The 23,939-nt window shown below is 30.8% G+C and overlaps 1 protein-coding gene across 1 annotated transcript; it reads right to left on the bottom strand.

Moving 5' to 3' along the window:
• Positions 1 to 6,202: 6,202 nt before the first annotated feature.
• LOC120076523 (GATA transcription factor 12-like) lies at positions 6,203 to 8,952 on the bottom strand. The gene is made up of 2 exons (XM_039030378.2): positions 8,436 to 8,952; positions 6,203 to 7,124 (listed from the first exon to the last, which is right to left on the bottom strand). The coding sequence occupies exons 1-2, from the start codon at positions 8,796 to 8,798 to the stop codon at positions 6,396 to 6,398; spliced, it is 1,092 nt and encodes a 363-aa protein (XP_038886306.2). The 5' UTR covers positions 8,799 to 8,952; the 3' UTR covers positions 6,203 to 6,395.
• Between the last annotated feature and the right edge of the window lie 14,987 nt (positions 8,953 to 23,939).

The raw sequence follows: 23,939 nt of genomic DNA, 5'->3' as shown, positions 1-23,939 counted from the left end.
CTTAAAGGCTTGTGATACTTAGTTCTTATCTCATCCTCATGTTTCCAAGTTGCTTCTTCAGATCGATAATTCTACCAAATAACTTTTAATTAATACTAACTCCACGTTTCAAAAAGTCTTCACCTCCTACCATGAATTGTATAACTTATCTGAGATAATATCATGTTACTCTTTAATCTTAAAATAAACACATATCACCATTTAGACCCTCCTATGCACGAGTCTGAAAATCTCACTTAAATGAGGCTCTTGAAGTCCCTATATACTATAGAGCATCTGTCATCTCAAAATACATCACCATAAACTCTTAATAGCTGTAACTATTACCTGATGCCAGTTTCTAAGATAAAAACCTTCATGATTGCATACATCTATATTGAGAATGTTCACAATCCATAGGGTAGGTCACCTCACTGTCCATGCAACAAAAAAACATATCTCTCATGGCATCTCAAGTTCAGGATTCAGAATTCGGATTTGGCACCTAATTTCCCTAACAATCCCCTGCAACCGAGATACGTTATTATATTCAATCCGTAATAGTTGATGTAAAGTCGCATGAATCAACCGTGCGACACTTGGCCTATCTTTCTATCAAAGAGCACCAAGTAAGCCTTTAGAGAAGAGCTCGTATCTATTGAATACACTTAGGTACATGATTTAGAGGTTTAAAGAGTGTTGGGTAAGTGAGTGAGTCTGAAAGAATGTTGAGAAGCTTTATTGATGAACACTTGTTGGATGTTGAGTATTTTTTTTAGGATTTGTGGGATGATTACAAATGAGGCCCATTTGGGCTATTTATAGAGTTCTCCCATCGACCGAAGCCCCCCTAAGGTCGGCTATGGCCCTTCTAGACACTTCCAAGGTGTTTTGACATGTCCCTAGGCCATTCTAGGCCATTCCATACACTTCCAAGTATATACATGATCCTTCTAGACTCTTCTAGACAATTCTAGACCATTAAAGAGAAATCTAGAGTATGTACATTTAAAGAGGTGTTGGGACGTTCTAGCATGTCCATGAACCTTCCAAAGTCATCTGACATGTTTCGACACTATCTAGACTCTTTGAGAGATTTTCGTGGCTGTGTGGGACTATCTAGGCCCTTTCAGCACAATGTGGGGCTGTCCAGAGGCTTTTAGATGTGTCTGGATACTTCTTATGGGTGCTAGTGCTGTCTCGTGGCTTCTAGGACCGACTGGGACTGTCTTAGCCTTAGACAAGTAGTTAGGCCATGTTTCGTGCCTTCTAGAAGCTTCCAAGACCGTCTAGGATAGTCGTACGTCTTCCCATGTCTTCCCAAAGCGTCTGGTCGTGGGCGTGTGCACAAGGATTGCTGCAGGCTTAGGGCATGTGTGTGCGGTGTTGTGCACACGCCTGGGCATCTGCATCTGTGAGGTGCGTACAAGGGGGCGTGTGCACCTATCGCATGGGAATTATCACTTGTGGGCGTCTCACACACTCCGGACAAGGGCGCGTGCTTGGTCGCGCGTTTGTGAGTTCCTTTGGCCTCTTATAAGGCCTTGCCTCTCCTGGGCGTGCGCGTGCTTGGCTGCACACACGTTGGCGCATATAGGCGCTGTCCTTGGCACCTGTTTTGCCGTGTTGCCTTGCCACGCCCTCGTATGCCTTCACCTGGGCATGTGGGCACCCTGACCAAGGCAGTCATGTCGGCCTTGCCTATCTTTGAGATACCTTCTGATGGGTCTTAACTCCCTCTTGGCCATGCTATGGAGTCTCATGTTCCTTAGTGGCGCGATTTGAAGAACGTTTTTTTGTGGGACGTTACACTTAGCTCTTAATTGTTTGAAATTTTTTCTTGATCCTCCAATGACAGAATTGATGGCTATTATTGAAGGTTTAAAAATTACATGACAAATGGGGTTTTCAAAATTAATTTTGGAATCAAATTGCCTTGAGGTTGTCAATTTGATTATTGGTAGATCAACGTCCCTAAGTGAAGTTCAATGCTTGATTGAAGAAACTTCATTTTTGGCTAAGAATTTTAATGTAATATTTTTTTCTCAATGTAAGCAGAAACTTGAATTTAGTTGCTCATGAAGTTGCTAGAGTGCTAGATGTTATAGACTTTCTAGTATTTGGTGTAATAATTTTCCCAATTAGGTAATTTCTCTCGTAAATAAGGACATTGTTTATTCCTATGTCCAAGAGGCTTAATGAAGTTTTTTTCTTCTTAAAAAAAAAAAAAAGGAATACCTATCCAAATCACTTCTCTCATATTTATATTTCTAATATCTTATATACTCATTATCCTTTTATATAAAACTCCCATCTTCTTGCATTTGATAAGTTACATTTCAACAAAATAAAAATACAAATAAAAAAGGACTAACCTAATGAACCAATACATACCCACCCCATTTAATAAAAAGTTGATCTGATTCAACAATTTTAAATTAAATTAGGTGATTTGTTGAGAGATTTTCTTTCAATTTGATTGATCAATTCATTTCTTAATTTACTTGATCCCATCTTAGAAATTTAAAATAATAGCCCTTCAATAAAGACAAACTTCATAGATCAAATTTGGAGGGGAAAAAAGGAATATTATTATTTCCCCCTATACACTTTATATAAAGTAAAAATACCCCAAAGGTTTATTTATTTATCTGAATTAAAATATGTATTTGGTTAAGAAGAGAGAAAATAGTGAAGATGTAATGTGTCAGTGTCAGTAATGAGAAAATTATACATAAGAAAAGGAAGCACTTAGAAAAGTTTAAAAATATGGGCATGTGATCTCACCGTAGACTTTGCTTTTTTATTTTATTTTTATTATGTTTTTATTTTCTTTCCTTTTTTTTTTTTTTTTTTTTTTTTGTAATTGTCAGAATTTTAATATATTGTTTTTGCGATATTATTGCTTACTACTTTTATTTTTATTTCTCATGTAATTATCATATTATAAGCTAGATTCAACTCTTGTATGAGTTTGAATTTTGGGAGTCCAAATTTACATCATGAAAACCAAATATTTCTAATACTTGATTTTTTTCAATCATCAATCATGTTTTTCTTATTAAAATTTATTACACAAATATAACAAATTTAACTTGAAAAATAAGGGAGAAAAAAATGAAGTAGATTAATCTTATTTGATAATTATTTGATTTTTTTAAAAAAAATTAAAACTTATGACACACTATTTCTATCTATAGATTTTTTTTTAAATTTTTTTTTTTTAATATTTGATAAATGTTTTCAAAATCAATGTCCATTTTTTTAAAAAAAAAAAAAATAGTTATTATTTTTTTTTTAGATCTTTGTTGTGAATTCAATACTTTCTTAGGAAGGATGAAACTATAATAAAGATATTGTGTGAAAAAGAAAACACAATTAAAAAAAAAAAACCAACAATGACTCCATTTATTAACCATTTTGTTTTTTATTCTAGTTTTTGAAAATTAAATCTATTTCTTCCCTATTTTTAACAATGATTTGCATTTTCTTAAGGACATTGGTTGAATTCCTAACTAAATTCCAAAAACAAAAACAATTTTTTTAAAAATACTTTGTTTAGTTTTCAAATTTTGGCTTGGTTTTTTAAATCAAGATAACAAATAAAGAAATTTGAAAGTACAAGTAGTATCTATAGGCTTAATTTTTAAAATAAAAAACCAATGATCAAACAGGATCTAAATAACTATCAAACAAGATCTTAAGTTCGTGACTTTTGAAATTTAAAAATTAAGTTAATAAACATTACTTCAACATGTGAACTTCTTTATGTGTTAAAAACTTCTTAATAATGATTTCAAAATTCAAGAATAATTCTTAAAATCTAATTTTAGTTTTGAAATTTGGTAATCTGTTTATTTAGTAAAGATGATGAAACCTATTATGAAGAAAAGATGAAAAGAAAAACTACAATTTTAAATACTAAAATAAATATCAAATACAAACATTAGCTTTGGAGTTTTTTTTTTTTTTTTTTAATTTATAAATAAAGAAGATATTAAATTTCATTTTTTTTTATTTAACCAAGTAACCTCTTTAGTACTATTTCATTATAATATATATTGTTAAAACATATTATATTAATTATTAATTAAGTATGAAAAATCTTCCGCTTATGGAACATAAAAGCATTTGTGCTCAACCGATAAAGTTTTTCTTAAGTCGCAATTATAAATATCATGTTGCGTTTGATTTTTAATTGTATTTACCAACAATAAGGACGTTTAGTAAAAATTTAATAAAAAGAAAAAATATAAAAATATAAAAAAAAAAAAAAAAAAAAAAAATTGAATGTATTACCTAATATGCTAAAGGGAAAAAAAACCCCTACGTGTATAGTTCTCGCTCCAAGTTGATATTGAAATTAATTGTTTTTAAATCACAAATATTTATATTAAATAATAAAAAGAAGAAAATATTTGATGTCTACTTGTACAATTCATTCAAGTATCAAATCACAAGTTATTACGTGACAGATTTTTTTTTTTCAAAAAGATAATTTTTTTAATTGTTTGTGTTCCTTTGTGATTGAGAGTGCAGGGAGATGGATGTAACAAAGTATTATAATAATAATAATAGGTCATAATATCATTTTAGTCTCTATAATTTGGATTTCGGTCTCTTTTAATCTTTATGTTAATAAAATTTAAATTTAGTCCCTATGTTTTCAACAAAAAAAACCTTATCAGAATTAGTTAAATAATAATAATAATTTACATGCAAAAGAAAGTTACTATTTTAATAATACAAGGAAAATTATTTTAAATGATAAAACTGTTGAAAATATTTACAAATAATAGCAAATTATTATCGATAGACTACTATCTGTGTCTATTAGTTATCATGACACATATAGTAGTTTATCACGGTCTATCGCAGATAAACAATAAAATTTTGTTATATTTGTAATTATCTTGATTCATTTTTTTATATTTGAAAACAACTTAAACTTTTTTTTTTATAATATCATTTTCTCTTTTTTTGAACCATTTAATTATAGAAACTAATTTTAAGATTTATTAAAAATACTAAAATGAAACAAAAAATATATACTATAAGGATTAAAATGATTTTTAAACCTAATAAATATAGTTTAATGAGTAACTTTTTTATTTGAGAGAGAAAAGAAAAAATAAAAATAATAAACCGTTAGTAAACTCGAACTGTGCATGTGCTGAGTATTGATCCCGAAGGGAAAGGACTTCATTGGAAAAAAAAAATCCCTCAGGGATACTACTGCAAAATTTTCACTTAATTCCATGCCAATGCTCTCTTTTCTAGAACATAAAAATAGTGCATAAAGTGTTTAATATGATATAATTGAATGTTGGAAAATTTGAAGAAATAAACTACAAAATTACAATTTAGCATGGCTTCCTATAAAGTTCAAAATGAAACAACTATATATATTTGGTTAAAAACAACAATTGGAGTTTTATTTTATTTTAATTCATATATTTTTTAAGGTTCATATTTAATATATGTTCCTATCAATAAATCTAAAATTTAATGATTCAAAATTAAACTTAATAGAAATCGAGATTAAATAATAATGATAGTTTTACTTCTAAAATTTTAGCAATATGAAATAGACCTTTTATATATATATATGGAAACAATCGATAACAATTACATAAAAAATATTAAATCTAAATATTTAAAAGTCCGTAGGTTAAATAAAATAAGTTTCCAATTATAAAAACTAAAATGTTGTTTTGATTAGATTTTATTTCGATAAAATTTAATTTTAATTCTTGTATTTTGTAATTAGAATTTAATTCATATATTTTTAATAAAAAATCTCATAAATAATTCATGGTAGAGTGAGTATGATAGACCGAGAAATCGAACCGACTAACTAAACCAAAGTCTATCGGTTGGAGAAAGAGAAGAGTTGATCATTGTCGATTTGAAAAAATTCCAAATCGAATAATGAAAAAAATAAAAGATTAAAGAATAAAATTGACCGATTGACTTTTACTCCTCGACAATCAAGTTTGATTTAAACATTTACTAAACCGATCATAGTCGGTTCGATGACGATTTGATCAGCAAATTAACTCCGACCTACCCATGTTCACCTCTAATTTTACTAGAGAGTACTTATCAAAACTTCATCCAATCCTATGAACTAAATTTCAATTTTTAAAATCATGAATCACATTTTTCAAGATCCTCCCTATCATATACCAAACAATGTGGATTTAATGTTTTCTTTAATTAATCAAACAACTATTTTTCATCATTTGTAATTTGTTTCTTGTTCTCCAGACAATTAAAAACAATGTCTATGGGAAGAGAAAAATCAAAATCAAAATGTTAGAACTTCGAACAAAATCATCTAAAAATTTCAGGGGGAAAAAACCCAAAATGAATCAGATTGGCCGAACTCTACCCCTAGCGGCGGCGGGCGGCGGTCAGATCAGCTGCCGGAAATCAGGGCCCATATGTTGATGAATGAGATAATCATCACCGTTGGATGCATCAAAGATCATATCTTGATGATGATCCAAAAGCAAATGTTGTTGTTGCTGTTGTTGGGCTCTAAGAAGCTCCTTCTGCCGCCGGAGCTCCAAAACTTTCCGGTGAGAATTGGAGTGTTTGGTTAAAACGAAGGTGGGGCTAGCGGCGGGGCGGTACTCCGGCACCAGGCGACCGGATTTGTAGCGAACGCCGCAAGCGTTACACAGCGTTTTCGGGCCCATTGGGCCGGTCCGCCACTGCGGCGTCTTGTCGGTGGCGCAGTGCATGCACTTCCGCCCCTCGCCGGATGACACTCCGACCTCCGGGCTGTCCTTCTTCTTGGCTGTCGCGGCCTTGGGAGGGTTTTTTTTTATGGGGTGGGGTGGTCCGGCTGTGGCGGTAATTTCGGGTTCGGTGGTTGGAGAAAGAGGAAGGAGGCGGGAGTTGTTCCAATTGGATGGGACGGCGCGTGAGCGTTTGCTACGGGCTTTTGCCGGAACCGAAACGATATCGGGTTTGAAAATTGCGGCGGCGTTTCGGGTGGCGGTGGGTTGTCGGGAATTGGTGGGTTCGTCTGATCTGACTTTGACTCCGGAGATTAGTTCCAACTTTTGCATGTCCTCACTGGAAAATGATTCCTCTACGAAATGTGAAAGCCATTCCAACTCAGCTAAATCGTCGTACTGTACAAAAAATAAAATAAAAAACAAATATTTTAATAATAATAATAATAATATTCATTACATATGTTTTTGAGGATTTCATTACATAGAGAATTAAAAAAAAAAAAAAAAGAAATAGAAAAGAGTTGTCCCGTTGCAATTTTGTCGAAAAATTATTGAAATATTATTTTTTACTATCTTAAAAAAAAATTTGCTAAGAAAATTACAAAAATGAACTGGTTTATTTGACGTTAAGAACAATTATAATTTTTTTCCATAAAAAAACAATAAATTTTAAAAATGAGCGTTAAAACTGTATTTAAATATCTATTAAAAATTATTGCTAAATAAATATACGAAAGGGTTTCTAGCATTTTAGATAATTTTCCATTTGGTTTTTATCCATTGACCATTTTACTTTTTTCTTTTAGTATTCCATTTTACTTATAAAGTATAAAAAAGTTTGCAACCAACCATTTCATATTAAACAGATAAATAATTGTTAAACTTTAATAATAACATAAAAGAGCAAATTGAAAAAAAAATAGTAATTGCAATTACACTTTCAAACTTTCAATTATAAAAATTAAATCCTCAAACTTTTACTGATGTTAAAATTGGACTTCTCAAATTTACAATAATTGTAGATATTGTATTCCAAATGATAAAAATTGTACTTTCAAACTTACACCATTATTATAATTTCTACAGTTATATAAGTTTAAGAGTTCAATTTACACGCTTACATAAGCACTTAATTTTTACAATTAAAAATTTGAGACTATAATTATCAATATCGCCATACTTTAAGAGTAGTATTTGCAATTTACGTTCAACGACACAAAATTATCACTTAATTCTACTTAGACACGTGAAAGTTAACTAAGCATCAACAGAATCCACTTCTTTCCAGTGGTATCCAAGTGACATCTTCCTACGTACAAATATGTTAATAATACAAATTTTATTAACAAGTTAATTTTCAAAGTACCAATATTTGTTTTAAAAGAAAAAAACAAAGACCAATACCAAAAAGAAATAGTAATCATTTATATACAAATAAGGTAAAAACTTTAAGCTTACAATTAAAAAAGAAAACACACACCGAAAAATATATATATAATGCAACATTTAAATTTTCTCATTAAAAAGAAAAAAAATTATATTGAAAATCCTTCAAAACAAAATATTAAGGAAAAAGGAAAAAGGAAAAAAAGGTAAGAAATCCAGAAAAGAAAAGTTCGTGATGGTGGTTGGGTAATGAAAGAAAAAGGGGGGGAAGAGAGAGAGCGCAAAACTCATCGTTTTGAAGAAAAATGAGGGGGGGATTACCGGAACGCAGAGTTCGCTGGAGAAATGAGCGTCGGCTAAATTAGAGCCACTAATGTCTTCAAAAAACGACGAGTTTGGTTCACAACCTGAAAACGACGACGAATTGCAACTCTCAATCACCGTAACGGCGGAAGATTCCGTTGAATTATTGTTATTATTATTCCCATTGTTAGTATTGTAAAACAATCCTCCACCGTCGCCAACTACGCCGTCATCGTCGTTGGAGAAATCCAGAAGCTCTTCCACGATGAAATGCTCCGGTCCGGCAGTGGCGGTGGCGGTGGTAGTGTCGGTGTCGGAGGAGGAGTGCGTTGAGAATTGGGAACAGTACCCATTGATCTGGAAATATTCAGGAGCTTCCATTTGGGTGTGTGGGAATTACAAAATTTTCTCTTTTTTTTTTCTTTTTTTCTTTTTTTCTTTGGGTTTTTTTTTTTTTTTTCTTTTGGAGGGGAAATTTGGGGGAAAAATGAGAGAAGAAAAAATAGTGAGAGAGAGAGAGAGAGAGTAAGTGGCTAAGAGAGAACACTAGAAAATTATGGCTCTTAAACAAGAGAGAGAATAGGTTGGTTTGCGTTTGAAGGGGACAAGCGGACACCTAAAATAAAGCATTCACTTTTCTTTTTTCTTTTTTGAATTTGAAAATTCTATTATATACCTTTTAAAAATTTACTTCACAATTTAGTCTCACAACTTTAATTCATAACCATTTTACTTTTAGACCCTCTTAATTTTATGTATATCAATTTAAACCATAAATTTTATAAATATATCAATTAATACCCTCTTTTAGATTTTGTTCGAAAAATATCGTACAAAACGTATAATATTTTCAAATTTAACTTCTTAATTCTTATAAGTGGATCGATTTCTATCTTTTAATTATATTTGAGTTCGTGGTTTAAATTAATACAATTATTAATTTAGGTTTAATTTGATACAACTCCCATAAAGTCTCCGGTGTGAATCGATATTTTCCCTAAATTTTATTATATAATAACTTAGTACTTACACACCTGACGGTTATTGACAGGTACTATGTCTCTTGAGGTTGGAGGTTTAAGTTCCTCTATATACCTCACTTGTTGTAATAGAAAGAAAAATGTAGTATTTGTATATTATAAATATATGTAAGAAATGTCATTAATTTTAAAATTGTTGTTCATGAAATAGGTTGAATTGTTAAATTGTTATAAAAGTGAAGATATAGAGATTAATTGTTATCCATTAAAGTTTAAGAACTAAATTATTGCTTTTTTAAAACTATTAAATGTGGTTCGAGTATTTGAAATTTGGAAAATAAATTTTGTGTGTGTAATTACTTTGATAACCTTGATGAAGTGTAGAATTCTGAAAAAATACAAGTAGATTTTGTGGACCCTTGGATTTATGGTATGGATCTAACAAACTCAATATGTATATATTTTGCTTGTTGATTAAGGTCTTCAACAAAGCTCTTCTGATGTTTTAGATCTATAATTCCAAAAGGAAATAATTGGGCCACATGCACAACATCATTAGAAAATTACACTTTTTTCTCTTCTAACAAAAATATCTCACCTGTTGTATTCTTTTAAATTAGCTTATTAAAAGTGAAAAGGGTTCAAACTATAACCATCTTTGTATAAATGTAATTCTAAGTGAAAATCTTGTAAAATTCAATTTCATTTTTTGTAGGTAACAAAGATTTAAATGAGATCAAGGGCGGGCATGAAAATGATATTAGAGAATATGGATTTTAGAAATTAGATTCAAAATTAAAAGTTTAGAAATTTATTAGATTTTTTTTTCCTTAAAGTTTAAAGATCTATTAGATACGAAATAAAAATGATAATTTGTATCATTTTAAAATTTTAAAAACTAAAAAAATTAAATAAAAGTTATGTATCAAACATAATTCTAAAGGTTAACTATTCATATGAGTATTACAATTAGTTGGTTGACGTTAGAGAAATTATTAAATATCATATGAACATAACATAAATTGATAAAGGGCAATTTTGGAATTGTGCAACACAGGTATGTGGTGATTTTTTGAAAGGTTAATTTGAAAAAGAAAAAGTATCCGAGAGAAAAAAACACCGAAAATTATAAAAAAATAAAATAACATGTTTAAGTTTTTATCTTACAAAATTAGCATATATTTTTTTTAAATCTAGTAAAAATAGTTTTTCTCAATCTATCTTTGACGAGATCGATCTTGAGATTTTAGTTAAAAAATCAATTTTTTTCCAACTTATCGATTGTTTGAGGTTTTCTCGATACCTCTCGTCAGATTATATATCGAGATTATGTGCATCTTGATGTTAATCTCAGACAAAATAACACTGATATTCTATATATTTAGCTTTCTCGATGAAATCCTAGGGATAATTAACACCGAAATTCATATATTTGAGCTTTCTCAGTGGAATCTCGGACATGATTAACACTAAGATTCTATATATATCCCAAATCTTATCTAATTTTTTGAAAAAATTATTCTATCTCAAAATTTAAAAATGTTGAATCAATTTGGAAAATCTAATTTGATAATTGAAAAACGCATTTGGAATTTTGGAAATTCATAAAATTATGAAAACATAAATTGTATTAGATATTTGAAAATTTTCATAATAATTTTATATAATATTCAGTAAACATAACTAAATTTGGAGAAAATTTGAAAATAGTATAAGATTTGAGAAGATTAAAAAAAAGAAAAAAGAAAAAGCATAGCTCGATGTGTAATCAGGTAACGTGTATCGAGAAGTCCCAAAACAATGGATAAATTGAAAAAAGTTGATTTTTTAAGTCTGTTTGGTAACCATTTTGTTTTTTATTTTTGTTTTTAAAATTAAGTCTATCATCTACATTTCTTATACTGATTTGCATCTTTTTTAAGTACAATGGTTAGATTCTCAGCCAAATTCCAAAAATAAAACAACTTTTTGAAAACTATTTTTTTAGTTTTCAAAATCTGGTTTGGTTTTTTAAACCATTCGTGAAAAGTAGATAGTAAAAGAATAAATTTGGAGGTAGAAATAATGTTAATAGGCTTAATTTAAAAAAAAAAAAAATGGTTACCAAGTGGGGCCTTAACTAATTCTTGGTAGTCCATCTCGAGCAAATTTTCAAAAAGTGTACTAGTTTTGTAAGATAAAAATCTAACGTGCTATTTTTCACAGTTTCTCAAAAAATACACTTTTTAACCTTTCAAAATTTTCAAACTTTAGGAAATGGTAAAACATAAAATTGAAAGTCATAAATTTTAGTCCATAATCTTTCTGAAAACAATAATTTATTTTTTAAACTTTGATTTGTAACGATTTAGTCCCTGTACTTTCAAATTTACAATAATTTAGTTTCTAATGTGATAAAAAAAACATCAAAATTAGATGTCAATTTTTATTATTTAATGATGTAGATTTTGTAGTTTGTAATAATATCGAGTCTCTAATTAATTTATCAGTTTATTGATGCAATAAATCTCATAAAAACCTTAATACTAATTTCTACAATATGGACCAAATCATTATAAATTCTAATATATAAGAACTAAATTGTTACGATATAAAAATTCAGAGACTAAATTGTTACTTATCTGAAAGTTTAGGGATCTTAAATTTATTTCGATTAAATTAAAACTTCGAGGCTATATCAGATATTTTTAAAAGTTTAGAAAGTAAACCAAAGTAATTAAGAGGTAATTGATTTAACAAAAAGAAAAAAAATGATTTTTAATTTACAATTTTTATTTTTTTTAAAAAAAAAGGAAAGAAAAGAAAAGAAATTACAAATTCAACAAGCAACCGATCTCAGCTGGTCTATCGCTAAAACTGGTGGCATTAGGTAGTCACCAATTTCCCACAACCCCATTTTCTTATTTTCCTCGTGAAAAGGGTTTTTGTTTTTTTCAAAAGGTATTTATGTGTATTTTTAAATGGAAATTGAACAGAAAAAACCTCCGCAAAAAAAGTCTTTAACTATATCTACTGAATTTGTTAGTGAAATTCCTATTATTGGAGGGAGAACAAGCTTCCACTTTTACTTTTCCTAAATTTTGGTGGAATGGTCCAATTTATTCTTAAACGCCCTAAATAAACCGTGAAAATTAAATATATCGATTTTTAAATAAGAGTTTTAACTTCCCCTCTATATAGTTTTGGCATAATTTCAATTGAAAATCTTTAACTTTTTTATTTTAGTTCCCATGATTTAGTCAAACTAATAGTTCCTTTTGTCCTCTTTATTATTATTATTATTATTTATTGGAGAAATTTGTTAGGTTGCAATATTTTACTAAATTACAGGTCTCTCACTGTGTCTTGGGAGCTGCTTGAGATCCGAGGTCTTATTCAGGCAGTTGGGCCTAGAGTGAGGGGGAGGATTATTGGATTTGAGTGTCGGATGCTAGTGGTTGGTTTCTATCGCTAGTGCGTGGGAGAGTTTGCGTCCTCATCGTCCTAGGGTGCCTTGGGCTAGTATTTTGTGGGCGGGGGTGGTATTCTACGTCACTTCTTCTGTGCGTGGTTAGCTATAAGGGACAGGTTGGGTACGCGAGATTGGTTGAGGAGTTGGGGTGTGTTGTCAGAGGCGGGTGTCTTCTGTGTGGGGGAGGCGTGGAGTCGCGGGATGATTTATTCTTTGAATGTGGGTTTGGGAAAGAGGTGTGGTCTGATGTGCTATGTTAGTTGGGTTCGTCGCATTGGGTAGCGGGTTGGGATGTAGAGTTGAGTTGGTTGTGCCGAGTGGGGTTGGATAAGGGGGTACATAGTAAGTTGTTCCGTGTTTTCTGGTGTGCTTCCATATACTACATCTAGCAGGAGTGTAATCGGCGGTTACATGGAGGTCGACTGAGGTCGGTGTCTGCTCTGGTTCACCTTATGGTCTCTACGATTCGTGCTCGTGCTGCTTCCTGGCGGATTGACCTTCTTGGTCTTATCTAGTGTGTTTACGGATGTTTTTTCTTTTTGAACTTTCCGTTGTTCTTTGTTTTGCTGTTGTCCCTAGTTTGTAGGGTTTTGGATTCTTTTCTTTGGCTTTCTCCCTGGTGGTTTGCGAGTTTGCGTTTATGTATTGGTTTTGTTCTAGTCTTATCTTGTTGGCTTTGTTTTGATTTTGTTGCCCTGTTTTTGTCTGTGCTTTGTTGCTTTGATGCCTTGATCCCGAGCTGTGGGATCCCCCTTGTTGTTGTATAATAATATCACGTATTCTAAAAAATATATATTTAACTAAATTATGGGAACGAAATTGAAACTATATGTCAAAGTCATAAGGGTCTCATTGAAAATTTAAAACTATTGAAAAAATTGAAGTTAAGTCCCATGAAAACTCTATCGAAATTATGGACCAAATTAAATTAATAATCGTTGTAAAAAGTTCATTATTAATTTTACTCTAATGTTAAATCGTTAGGAATGATTATTAAGGAGAAGCTAAAGATGACCATGTCAGCAATAGCAAGGTCATCTGACACCTCAATCCAACATAATCAACAGCTGAGTGGATTGCATATGTGGCTAACAGAAATTGGTTAGAGAATAATCTGATGGTGTGAGGACCACCTCTCTTTAGTTGCCACTTATAACTCTAAGTCATTCCTTATTCATTATTGTTTTTGCCCAAATATGCTAAGGCTCTTATTGTATAAAACTGAATGTATTGGTTGAATAATAATCATTGATTCACAGAGAATTCTTCAGCCTTTTCGTCTTCTTCATTAAAGTTGTCCCCTGTCTCTTCGTTTTCTGCTTTAACTTGGTATCAGAGCTATTATGGCCAACATTAATATCAATGACAACTCCCCTTTTAACCTTAGCAGCACCATGTTTAATAGCTCTCCCTTAAACAAACTTCTGAACCAAATCACCTCGATAAAAATTGGATCGAAGTAATTTCCTGCGGTGGAAGAATCTTGCCCTACCTATTATGAGGAGCTACAAGCTTGAAGGTCATCTGACCGGCTAGAAGACTTGTCCCTCGATGTATCTTCAAACGTCTATGGGAGGAGAGTTGAACACTGTGGGAGCTGTAAATGTTGGCATTAGTGAAGCTGCTGCTGGAGCATCCACGTCTGAAGGAAGCTCAAGTGGGAGTGTTGGAGCTTACTTTGTTTCCTGAGGTAAATCCTCAATATGAAGCGTGGATGGTTGTCGACCAACTCTTACTCAGCTGGTTGTACAACTCAATGACCCCCTAAAGTTGCCGTTCAAGTAATGGGGTGTGCGTGTGCGAAAGACCTGCGGGACAGCATTCAGCAGCTATTTGGAGTATGATCTCGTGTAGAAGAAGACTATCTCGGGCAAGTTTCCAATCTACTCGCAAAGGTAATCTAAAAATGGAAGAATATTTAAGAATTATAAAGAACAATTCTGATAACCTTGAATAAGCTGGTAGTCCGATTTCTACGAGAGCTTTGGTGTCACAGGTTCTCTTAGGTCTGGATGAAGAGTACAATGCTCTGGTGGCCACAATTCAGAATAAAGCATAAGTGTCTTGGCTTGATATGCAATCTGAGTTGCTCCTATTTGAGAAACGCCTAGAACATCAAGCTGTACAAAAAACCTCTGTGGGATTCAGTCATAATGCCATTGTTAATGTAGCCAACTCCAAGGGACCTTTTATCAACAACAACCAAAAGTCTCAGAATGCAACTAATAACAATGGAAGTCAGCAAGGTGGAAGTAATAGAGGACGAGGTAGAGGCAGAGGCAACAAGCCAATGTGTCAGGTGTGTGGTCGACTTGGTCACACTATTGTTATGGACGTTACAACAAAGAACTAACACCACCAAATTTTTCACAAAACAAAGGAGGAAGTTGAAGGAACTCTTATTCAAGAGTACCTATAAGCGGAAGTAGATCTTTCCAATTCATTATGATAGAATTACCGCATATACATTCAAATATACTTTCCTAATGCTAAAGAGATCAAGACATCATACCAAATGAAGATTTCTTCTTCACAGCGAGTCTGAAGCCCAACCGTCTACCTCGAACAATCACCACTCAGACAAAAGGAAACGGAGAAGACAACACCACTCAGAGCCTTTAGTATTCTTGGAGTGAGAATCCAAAGTGTGAGCTTTGTTCGGATTTGGTAGAGGGAAGGAGAAAGAGAGACAATACACAATGATCAAGCAAGTGAGAGATGCGGTAGTCTATCGCATAGACAAAATGCTTGATCATTTAGGTGAAGTATATGATCGTGTAGGAAAAAATAAGCGATCGTCTAAACAATCGTCTAGGAAAAGGTAAACGAGCGTCTCGTGTAGGAAAAGGGTGAGTGATCGTCCAAATGATCACGTAGGAAAAACTAAGCGATCGTCTATATGATCGTTTAGTAAATACTGGGAGCTAAACAATCGCTTAGGAAAAAGGTAAACTATCGTTTAGATAATAGTGCATGACGGTGTAATCGGTATGCGATCGCTTAGCAACATCGTATATGTAAGCGATCGTGCAATCAGTATCGTATAGGCACTGATTTTCTAAACGATGATACTATATTTTTCACAATGTCCATACGCCCCGAGATCAACACACTGTCTGCTATTTATAATGCACTCATCTATTATTTAGAACAGAAGAGGCGCCTTCCTATTTCCTTTATAACTGTCCAATGAATGTGATCTTATCATATTCATAACATATAATTAATATCATATATTAAATATAATATTTTCCTCTACTAGATATAAATCATATTTATATCCAATTTTCTCCAAATTAATGTATCTCACATATAAAGTTAATTATATCATATTTAATTCCCTCTTATCAATTATATCATATATAATTGAACTCCCTCTTATCCATTTGAACATTTCAAACTAACCCAAAAAATGATTCTTAACTTGTATCCAAACTACCAAGGGGACCTTATGGACCTATGGCTCGAAGCTCCAACGGTACGTGAATAGTTGATTAAACTCTTTAGTCATGATATCCACCATCTGTTAACTGTCAGGCATTCCACTAAAGACCGACAGTTGAACTCTTCTTGCCATAGATATATTTCTATGTCCATTAGATATAACCAATCATAAGTACGATGACCCTTCACAAATACTCGTAATTACAGCAGACCAATTTACCGTTTTGCCCCTGTAATTACATCTTCCTCCTTAAGTACCACTGATCCCTCTAATGAACAATACAACATAGTCTTACTATGTGTGAACACCTTTCGGGCCATGAGAAGGTGTGTGGTGCCACATTGTTCAAGCCCTAGAATCAGCCCTTAAGGGAGCTATCTATCTACTTACCCCTGCCTCGGGGAAGGAGTGAATTCCATCTTGTGTATTTGAGTTTCTAACTCCCAAATCAGACGAATCCCCAAAATGGTAGGTTTGAGTCGACATTCTGGCCACTCGCACCCATGCAAATCAAAAGACCACCCTCAATGGCAGAAGTTCCCAACTCACTCAAAATTGAGGCCATGTTACCTTTGGTCATCCTAGTGAAGTGAAGTCTCAATTATGAACGGTGTTATATAACGAGACGTTAGAACTTCATAGTCAGGTCTTATACAAACTCTTTGTATAGGACGCCCTTGCTCGCATGTGCCCTACACGAATGATTAGGATCAGATCATCTGTGACAAGTCAGAACATTTGTGACCATTCCACAAAGCGGGTCGCATTCATAGCGTTACCATGATAAGGTTTCCCTTCTATATCCATATACTACAGGTCATTTTGGTTATCACTCAAGACATGATCCACTTGTATGTCACTACATACATGCTTAAGTTACATACAGATAACCAAGGATATTAAGTTTATTGGTTTGTGGTAAAATGAAAAATATCTAAATGTGCAAAGTCAAGTAGTGAAGTAAATATCATTTATATCATACATCACAAGTATTTGTACAAAATTGTTTACAAACTACTGGACACGAGACTTTAGGGTACAAACCCCAACAGAAACAACTTTAATTCACAGGAAAATAGGGGAACTCCTCAAAATCAATCAGTCTTAGCAACCTCACAAAGTTCTCATCCTTTCACTGCAAGTCCTGAAACACTCATTGATTTAAGTTGGTATGTTGACATTGGAGCCTCGAGTCATGTAACAGCTGACTATGGTAATCTTGGGAATGCCAATGAGTATGGAGGTAAGGAATTTGTTGTTATTGCAAATGGTGTCAGCCTTAACATTTCTCATATTGGTGATGCTTATTTATCTAGTAATAAAGGTTATGTTGTGTGTACCCAATATTGCCAAAAATTTAGTAAGTGTATCCAAGCTTACTAAAGATAATAACATATTTATTGAGTTTCATGATGACTTTTGTCTTATCAAGGATAAAGATACGGGGCTAATCATACTGAAGAGGCAACTTAGAGATGATATTTACCAACTGAGAGATGTACAAGTTTGCTCTAGTGGAGGTCTCTTGAAGAAGTCTGGTAAGAAGTAGTCAGTGCACAAAAATAATAGTTTGTTTGCCTTAACCTTATCTAGTTCAAGTCAGGTGTCTAAAAGTATGTGGCATAAACGTCCTGGTCATCCCTCTTTAAGAACACGAGTTAGTTTTAAAGCAATGTAATCTTCCTACTATCATCAATGAAGATATTCAGTTTTGTGATTTCTGTCAATATGGCAAGTTTCACTCTCTTGCTTTTCCTAACTTTAAGTCTCGAGCCACTAAGTTGTTTGATTTAGTTCACACGGACTTATGGGGGCCTGCACCAATATTATCTACTGATGGTTATACATACTATGTTATATTTGTTGATGATTACAGTCGATATACTTGGATCTATCCATTAGGTTGAAGAGTGCTTATTAACACTTCACTACCATGATTAAAAGACCGTTTGACAGTACTATCAAAATGCTCCAATATAACAGTGGGGGTGAATATGTCAAGGTTCATCAGTTCTGTGGACAACAGGGCACTATTTCCAGATTTTCTTGTCCCTATACATATGCACAAAATGGAAGAACTGAAAGAAGGCATAGGGATGTTGTTGAAAAAGGCCTCACAATGCTTGCTCAAGCTTCCATTCCCCTTCATCATTGGTGGGATTCCTTTGTGTATGCTACTTACATCATAAATGGCTTACCAACCATGGTACTTCAAGGTAAGTCTCCACTTGAACTCCTTCTAAATAAAAAGCTGGACTTTGAATCTCTAAAAGTGTTTGGTTGTGCTTGCTTTCCTTGTCTGAAACCATATAAAACCCACAAATTTAATTATCGTACAGAAAAATGTGTTTACCTTGGACCTAGCTTGCATAATAAAGGTTATAAATGTTTGAATGAGTCTGGACGAGTCTTTATTTCTAGACATGTTATCTTTAATGAGCTTGATTTTCCCTTTAAGTTCAGTTTTACAGCAGCACGACAAAACCCTATACAATAGTCTGCTCCTACATCTTGACTACCCATAGTCCCTATGGTTCAACCTGTTGTGCCTTCCCTACCCTTACCCAGCCCTGTTCCTTGATATCATCAAGATGTGTCCCTGACCTATTCTCCTCCCATACAAGTCACAACCAATTTCTCATCCACCAATACTCCAACACTATCAGTGTCCCCCCCCCCCCCCCCCCCCCCCCACACACACACACAACCCACATCCAACCCCTTCTCCACCAAATCATCCCAACACTCCTCAGTCCACATCTAGTTTACAAACCAATGCCTCTCCTTATCAAACACCTTCTTCTGCGACTACTAACTTACCTGCAACAACAGTCACACCAATGCCTCCTTTTCCATTTCCCACACGCCCAATGATAACTCGTGGGAAAGCAAGCATCTTCAAACCTAGAATACTACTCACTAAACCTTCAAGGGATTGGTCAACAACATAACCTACTCGTGTTATTGATGCACTCAAAACACCGCAGTGGAAAGATGCAATGGATGCCGAATACTCTGCCCTTGTTAAAGAATGATACTTGGCCCCTTGTTACCTTTTCACTCTCCTATAATGTTGTAGGCACAAAGTAATTTAGTATCAATAAATTTCAACTATACTTTTTGAGAAGGTTTATTTTGAGACAACTAGGATATTTAATTTGACTATTTTAGATATTTAAGAATAAAGTTTTATGACTATTTAAATATGTGAATTCTCTATAATTTTATTTATTTTGTAGGATTTGTTTATAAGAATCTTATGCCCGATAATATTAAATAAATATTTTGTTTATTTTATAGATTTATGTATATGAAAATGTTTAATTTCTAGAAATATCCTCGAGTTAATATATTACCAAGTTGTTTATAGGCTAATTTTATTTTAATTAAAATGATTAACTTGTATGTGACTTGAATTATATATTATTTTATATCATATATAATATATTAATTTTGCTCATACACAAAACTAAATAAAAGAACATAATTGAAGAAAAAATTATAACTACATATAAAACTCATTATTTTGGTAGATCTCAAATTTTAAATTTGATATGATATTTGGATTAATGTTGCAACTTTTGTGTATATATATATATAAATGAAATGGATATTTGAGTGTAATTATGATTGTTTTACTAGACGAACAATATTAATTATTCCTTTTAGAAAAAAATAATAACGGTAAGAGTACGGAATCAAACAAACAAATTTTGTGACGATAATTGATGCTATATTAATTGATTTTATATTTGAATTGACGACGATATCTTTCTATATGTATGTAAAAATTCCTTTTTAGTCTCCCATTTCTGTTTATTTAGTTTTTATCCGATCCTTAGATTTTAAAATATTATATTTTTAAGTTGTAAGTTTTGAACTTCATTTCAATTTAGGGTTTCGAATATTACATTTTACTTTGAATTATGTTTCAGTTTGATTCATAGACTTCAAGATACTTTTAATTTTGATGTTTCAATTAAATACTTACTTCCAATCTTTAATATTAACCATCTCTATTAATTAACTTAAAAGAATTGTAATTAATCAAGTTTCACTATTTTTCATTATTATTAAAATTAATTTTAAAATGTTACATCATAACTATTTTTAAATTAATTTATAAATATCAAGGCCAAAATTAAAAGTGAGCATTGAGTGAAAAATTGAAGTTATAAGTATAAGTTTTATAGGGACCATTGAACAAAACTCAAAACTTAAAAATAAGAAATTTAAGCTTGGTTTAGTAACCATTTGTTTTTTTAATTTTTTATTTTTGAAAACTAAACTTATAGACACTACTTTCGTCTCCAAATTTCTTTTTTTGTTATTTTCTTTTTGCCAATGATTTAAAAAATCAAGTCAAAATTTGGAAACTAAAAAAAAAGTGAATTTTAAAAATTTATTTTTAGAATTTGAAATTTGCTGAGAATTCAATAATTGTATTTATAAATAAATATAAATTATTATAAGAAATGAAGGAGGAAATCTGCTCAATTTTAAAAAAACAAAATGATTATGAAATAAGATCTTAATATTATAAAATTTATAGGCTAAATTGAAGTCAAATTAAAAAAATATATAAAAATTTAAAATATAACATACTTTAGATAGAAACTAAACTTAATACTTGAAAACAAAAAAGGTTTTTCTTGCTCATATAATACATTATACATGTGAAAAAACAGAGAGACAAAAAAAGTGGGGAAAAAAATGTCAGTAATTTGATAACGTGGCAGACAGCAACAGCAGTGGAGACTAAGTGAGGTGGGCCCCATCCTATAATTCATTGAATTTGATATTTATTTATCTATTTCAAATTTGCAAGAAACATTGTATTGGATCTAAGGAAGAAAATATTATTGGAGACATTGGATAAGGTTTTCATTTCTATATATCAATTGCTCCTCTTTTAGATATTTTTTCTTTCTTCTTTACTTATTTTTTTTTAAAAAAATTATTGAAAGTTACATTGATTGCTTCACTTGAAAGGAAAGATTAGGGAGAAAAAAAGAGGAAAAAAAAAAAAAAGAAAAAAAGAAGGAAAAGCCAATACACAATAAGAAACAATGCGTATAATTAAAATTTTAAATTGTAAATGATATGAAACTTAAAAATGACATTAAAATTGGTTATTTGATTCATTTATGTAAATAAATGAATTGAAGTAGTAAATTTTCTAAGTGTTGATAAATTTTACGTTAAAATGTCATTTTGGTTCGTATATTTTTAAATTTTACTTTTTATAGATTTTAAAATTAGATATTTAGTTTTTATAGTTTGATAAACTACTCTTAAATGGTCTAGGACTATAGGAGGAATTTATCAAAATATATAGAAGATATTATAAATATAAATCATATGAACTAAATTTTAACTTTCTTCAAATTATTGGAATTAAATTTATAATTTAACCTTGATTTTCTTGTCATTATCTTTTATTATAAAATTTTAAAACTTATTTACGTTTGTTTTTTTTATGATGATGATTATTACTGTTATTTAACTCATTTCAAACGTTGTATAACTAAATTTAAGATTTATTAAAAGACTAATTAAGTTTAAAAAAAAACATTTAACCTAACCAACTTAGCTGAGCTGAAAGCTAGTGTATGGAGACAAAACAATTTATTTTTCTAGACTTTTAGCCTCTTGCAGTCTACTTTAGTTTTCTTAAAATATAATTTAACTATGATTGTCAATCAATAAAATTTTTCTAGTAAAAAAAAATATATAATTAAGAAGAGACGTGGATTTGTACTTCCAACCTAAAAAAAATGTATGTCGATTACCATTAAACTAGAACAATTAGTTCTTTTCCAACTTTGAGTTGAGTAATTCATTCTTTAATTTACAATACATTATTTATCCGATGTTTTAAAAATTTAATGATGTTTATGGTCTACCTAATTTTAGTCTATACATTTAAAAGATATTAAATTTAATCCATCATACTTAATTTTTATTAAATTTGGTTAATTATTAATATTAATTCATACCATAACATATAATATGAAATTTATAGTAAAAAATTTGAAGACTTTCAATGTCGGTTGTAATCGATATTAAAGACTTTCAATGTCGGCAACGGACATTGAAGGCTGTGTTATTGGTGTTATTGAAGCCCTTTAATGTCATTTTAAAACCAACATTAAAGGGTTTTAATAACACTATCTTTCAACCGACATTAAAGCCTGAATTTCTTCTACTGATTAGTTCTTATTCCATATAACACAGGGTAAATAAATACAAGTTCTTTAGTTATTTTTAATTTTCATTATACGCGTACTAATATTTCAAAATTCTTGCTTATTATAGTTATCATTGGATATTGATTGTAATCAATCTACAAAAAAAAATTTTATTTATAAAAAAAAAGAAAAAAACTAGTATTAGGAGTTAAGTTCAAGATCTATTAAACTTCAAAGTATAGAAACAAGTTTCTATTACTTTGCTTGTATAAAATTATTCTTGTATTTCAATTAATTATTTTCTAATATAATATACCAAAAATTTAAAAGTTTGAGTCGAAAAACTTTTTATATTATATCTTGTTTTGAAAATTATATACAAATTTTGTTCCTTGAGTTTTTTTCTCTCTTAAATATCTAAAATAGAGTAGAATTTTTTTAAACAAAAAAAATATATTTTCAAACCTAACAATTTATAGGGTTGCGGTTGCGTTTTTTTCCCCTTAATAAAAGGGGTTAAGAAACACTTTTGGTCCCTAAATTTTGATTAAAGTAACAATTTGGTCTTTGAAATTTGATTTATATGTAACAATGAGTCATTATACTTTTAAATTTGTAACAATTTAATCCCTAACATAAAAAAATTATATTTTTTTTTTTCTTATTTTACAATGTAGACTTTATATTTTATAAATATATTTAGTCTTTTATTAGTTTATTGTTTTATTCATGCAATAAATTTCATTAAATCTTAACACTAATTTCTAGAGTAGGGACTAAATTGTTATGGATTTTGAAATATAAGAACTAAATTGTTACATAGTAAAATTCAAACTAAACAACTACAAATTTAATAATTTTAGGCTTATAAAGTCTCGAACTTGGATGGTTTAGGACCAAACGACATTAAAGAGACATTTGAGGCGAAGAGTAGATTTATCAAGTTTCAAGAGTTAGAACTCACGACGTAAAGAATTAATAAGTTATGATATTAATATATTTTTAATCCTAAGTCGATGTGTTTAAGAACTTTTAGGCCATACATTAACTCCACCCTTCCAATTCCAAAAAAAAAAAAAAAAAAAAAAAAAAAATCTAAAAAAATTTAGTACTACCTCTATTTATTCATTAGTGGTATGATATTTAGAATAATATTTTACGTTGTTTTTGGGTAAGAACTATCTTAAAACTGTAATAACCGCATTTTGTTACAGTAAAATATTATTTTTCATTTCCCAATTAACTATGGTTAGCAATATTCAAGATCGTTTGTTACAATATTTACTATTTGCTATAGTTTTATTATTTTATATTCATAATTTTTTTTTTTACTACAATGTTTACTATTTTCTTTTCAAACTAAAATATTTTACATCTCAAACACATACTTTTATAACAAAAACTAAAATAATCTACGTCCCAAATACAAGCTATTATAATCAAACTATAATAATC

The sequence above is a fragment of the Benincasa hispida genome, chromosome 4 (assembly GCF_027475165.1).
Source record: "Benincasa hispida cultivar pf3 chromosome 4, pf3_genome.v1.1, whole genome shotgun sequence".
NCBI classification, from domain to species: domain Eukaryota; kingdom Viridiplantae; phylum Streptophyta; class Magnoliopsida; order Cucurbitales; family Cucurbitaceae; genus Benincasa; species Benincasa hispida.
Note: the sequence above shows the minus strand (reverse complement) of the source record. Positions and strands in the feature narration are given on the sequence as shown.

What these genes read in the sequence shown, in the direction of transcription:
- LOC120076523 (XM_039030378.2), bottom strand. Translation starts at nt 8,798, where the DNA reads ATGGAAGCTCCTGAATATTTCCAGATCAATGGGTACTGTTCCCAATTC. An exon ending in CCAGCGAACTCTGCGTTCCG is followed by an intron (nt 7,125 to 8,435) that starts GTAATCCCCCCC and finishes TTTTTTGTACAG; the next exon opens with TACGACGATTTAGCTGAGTT.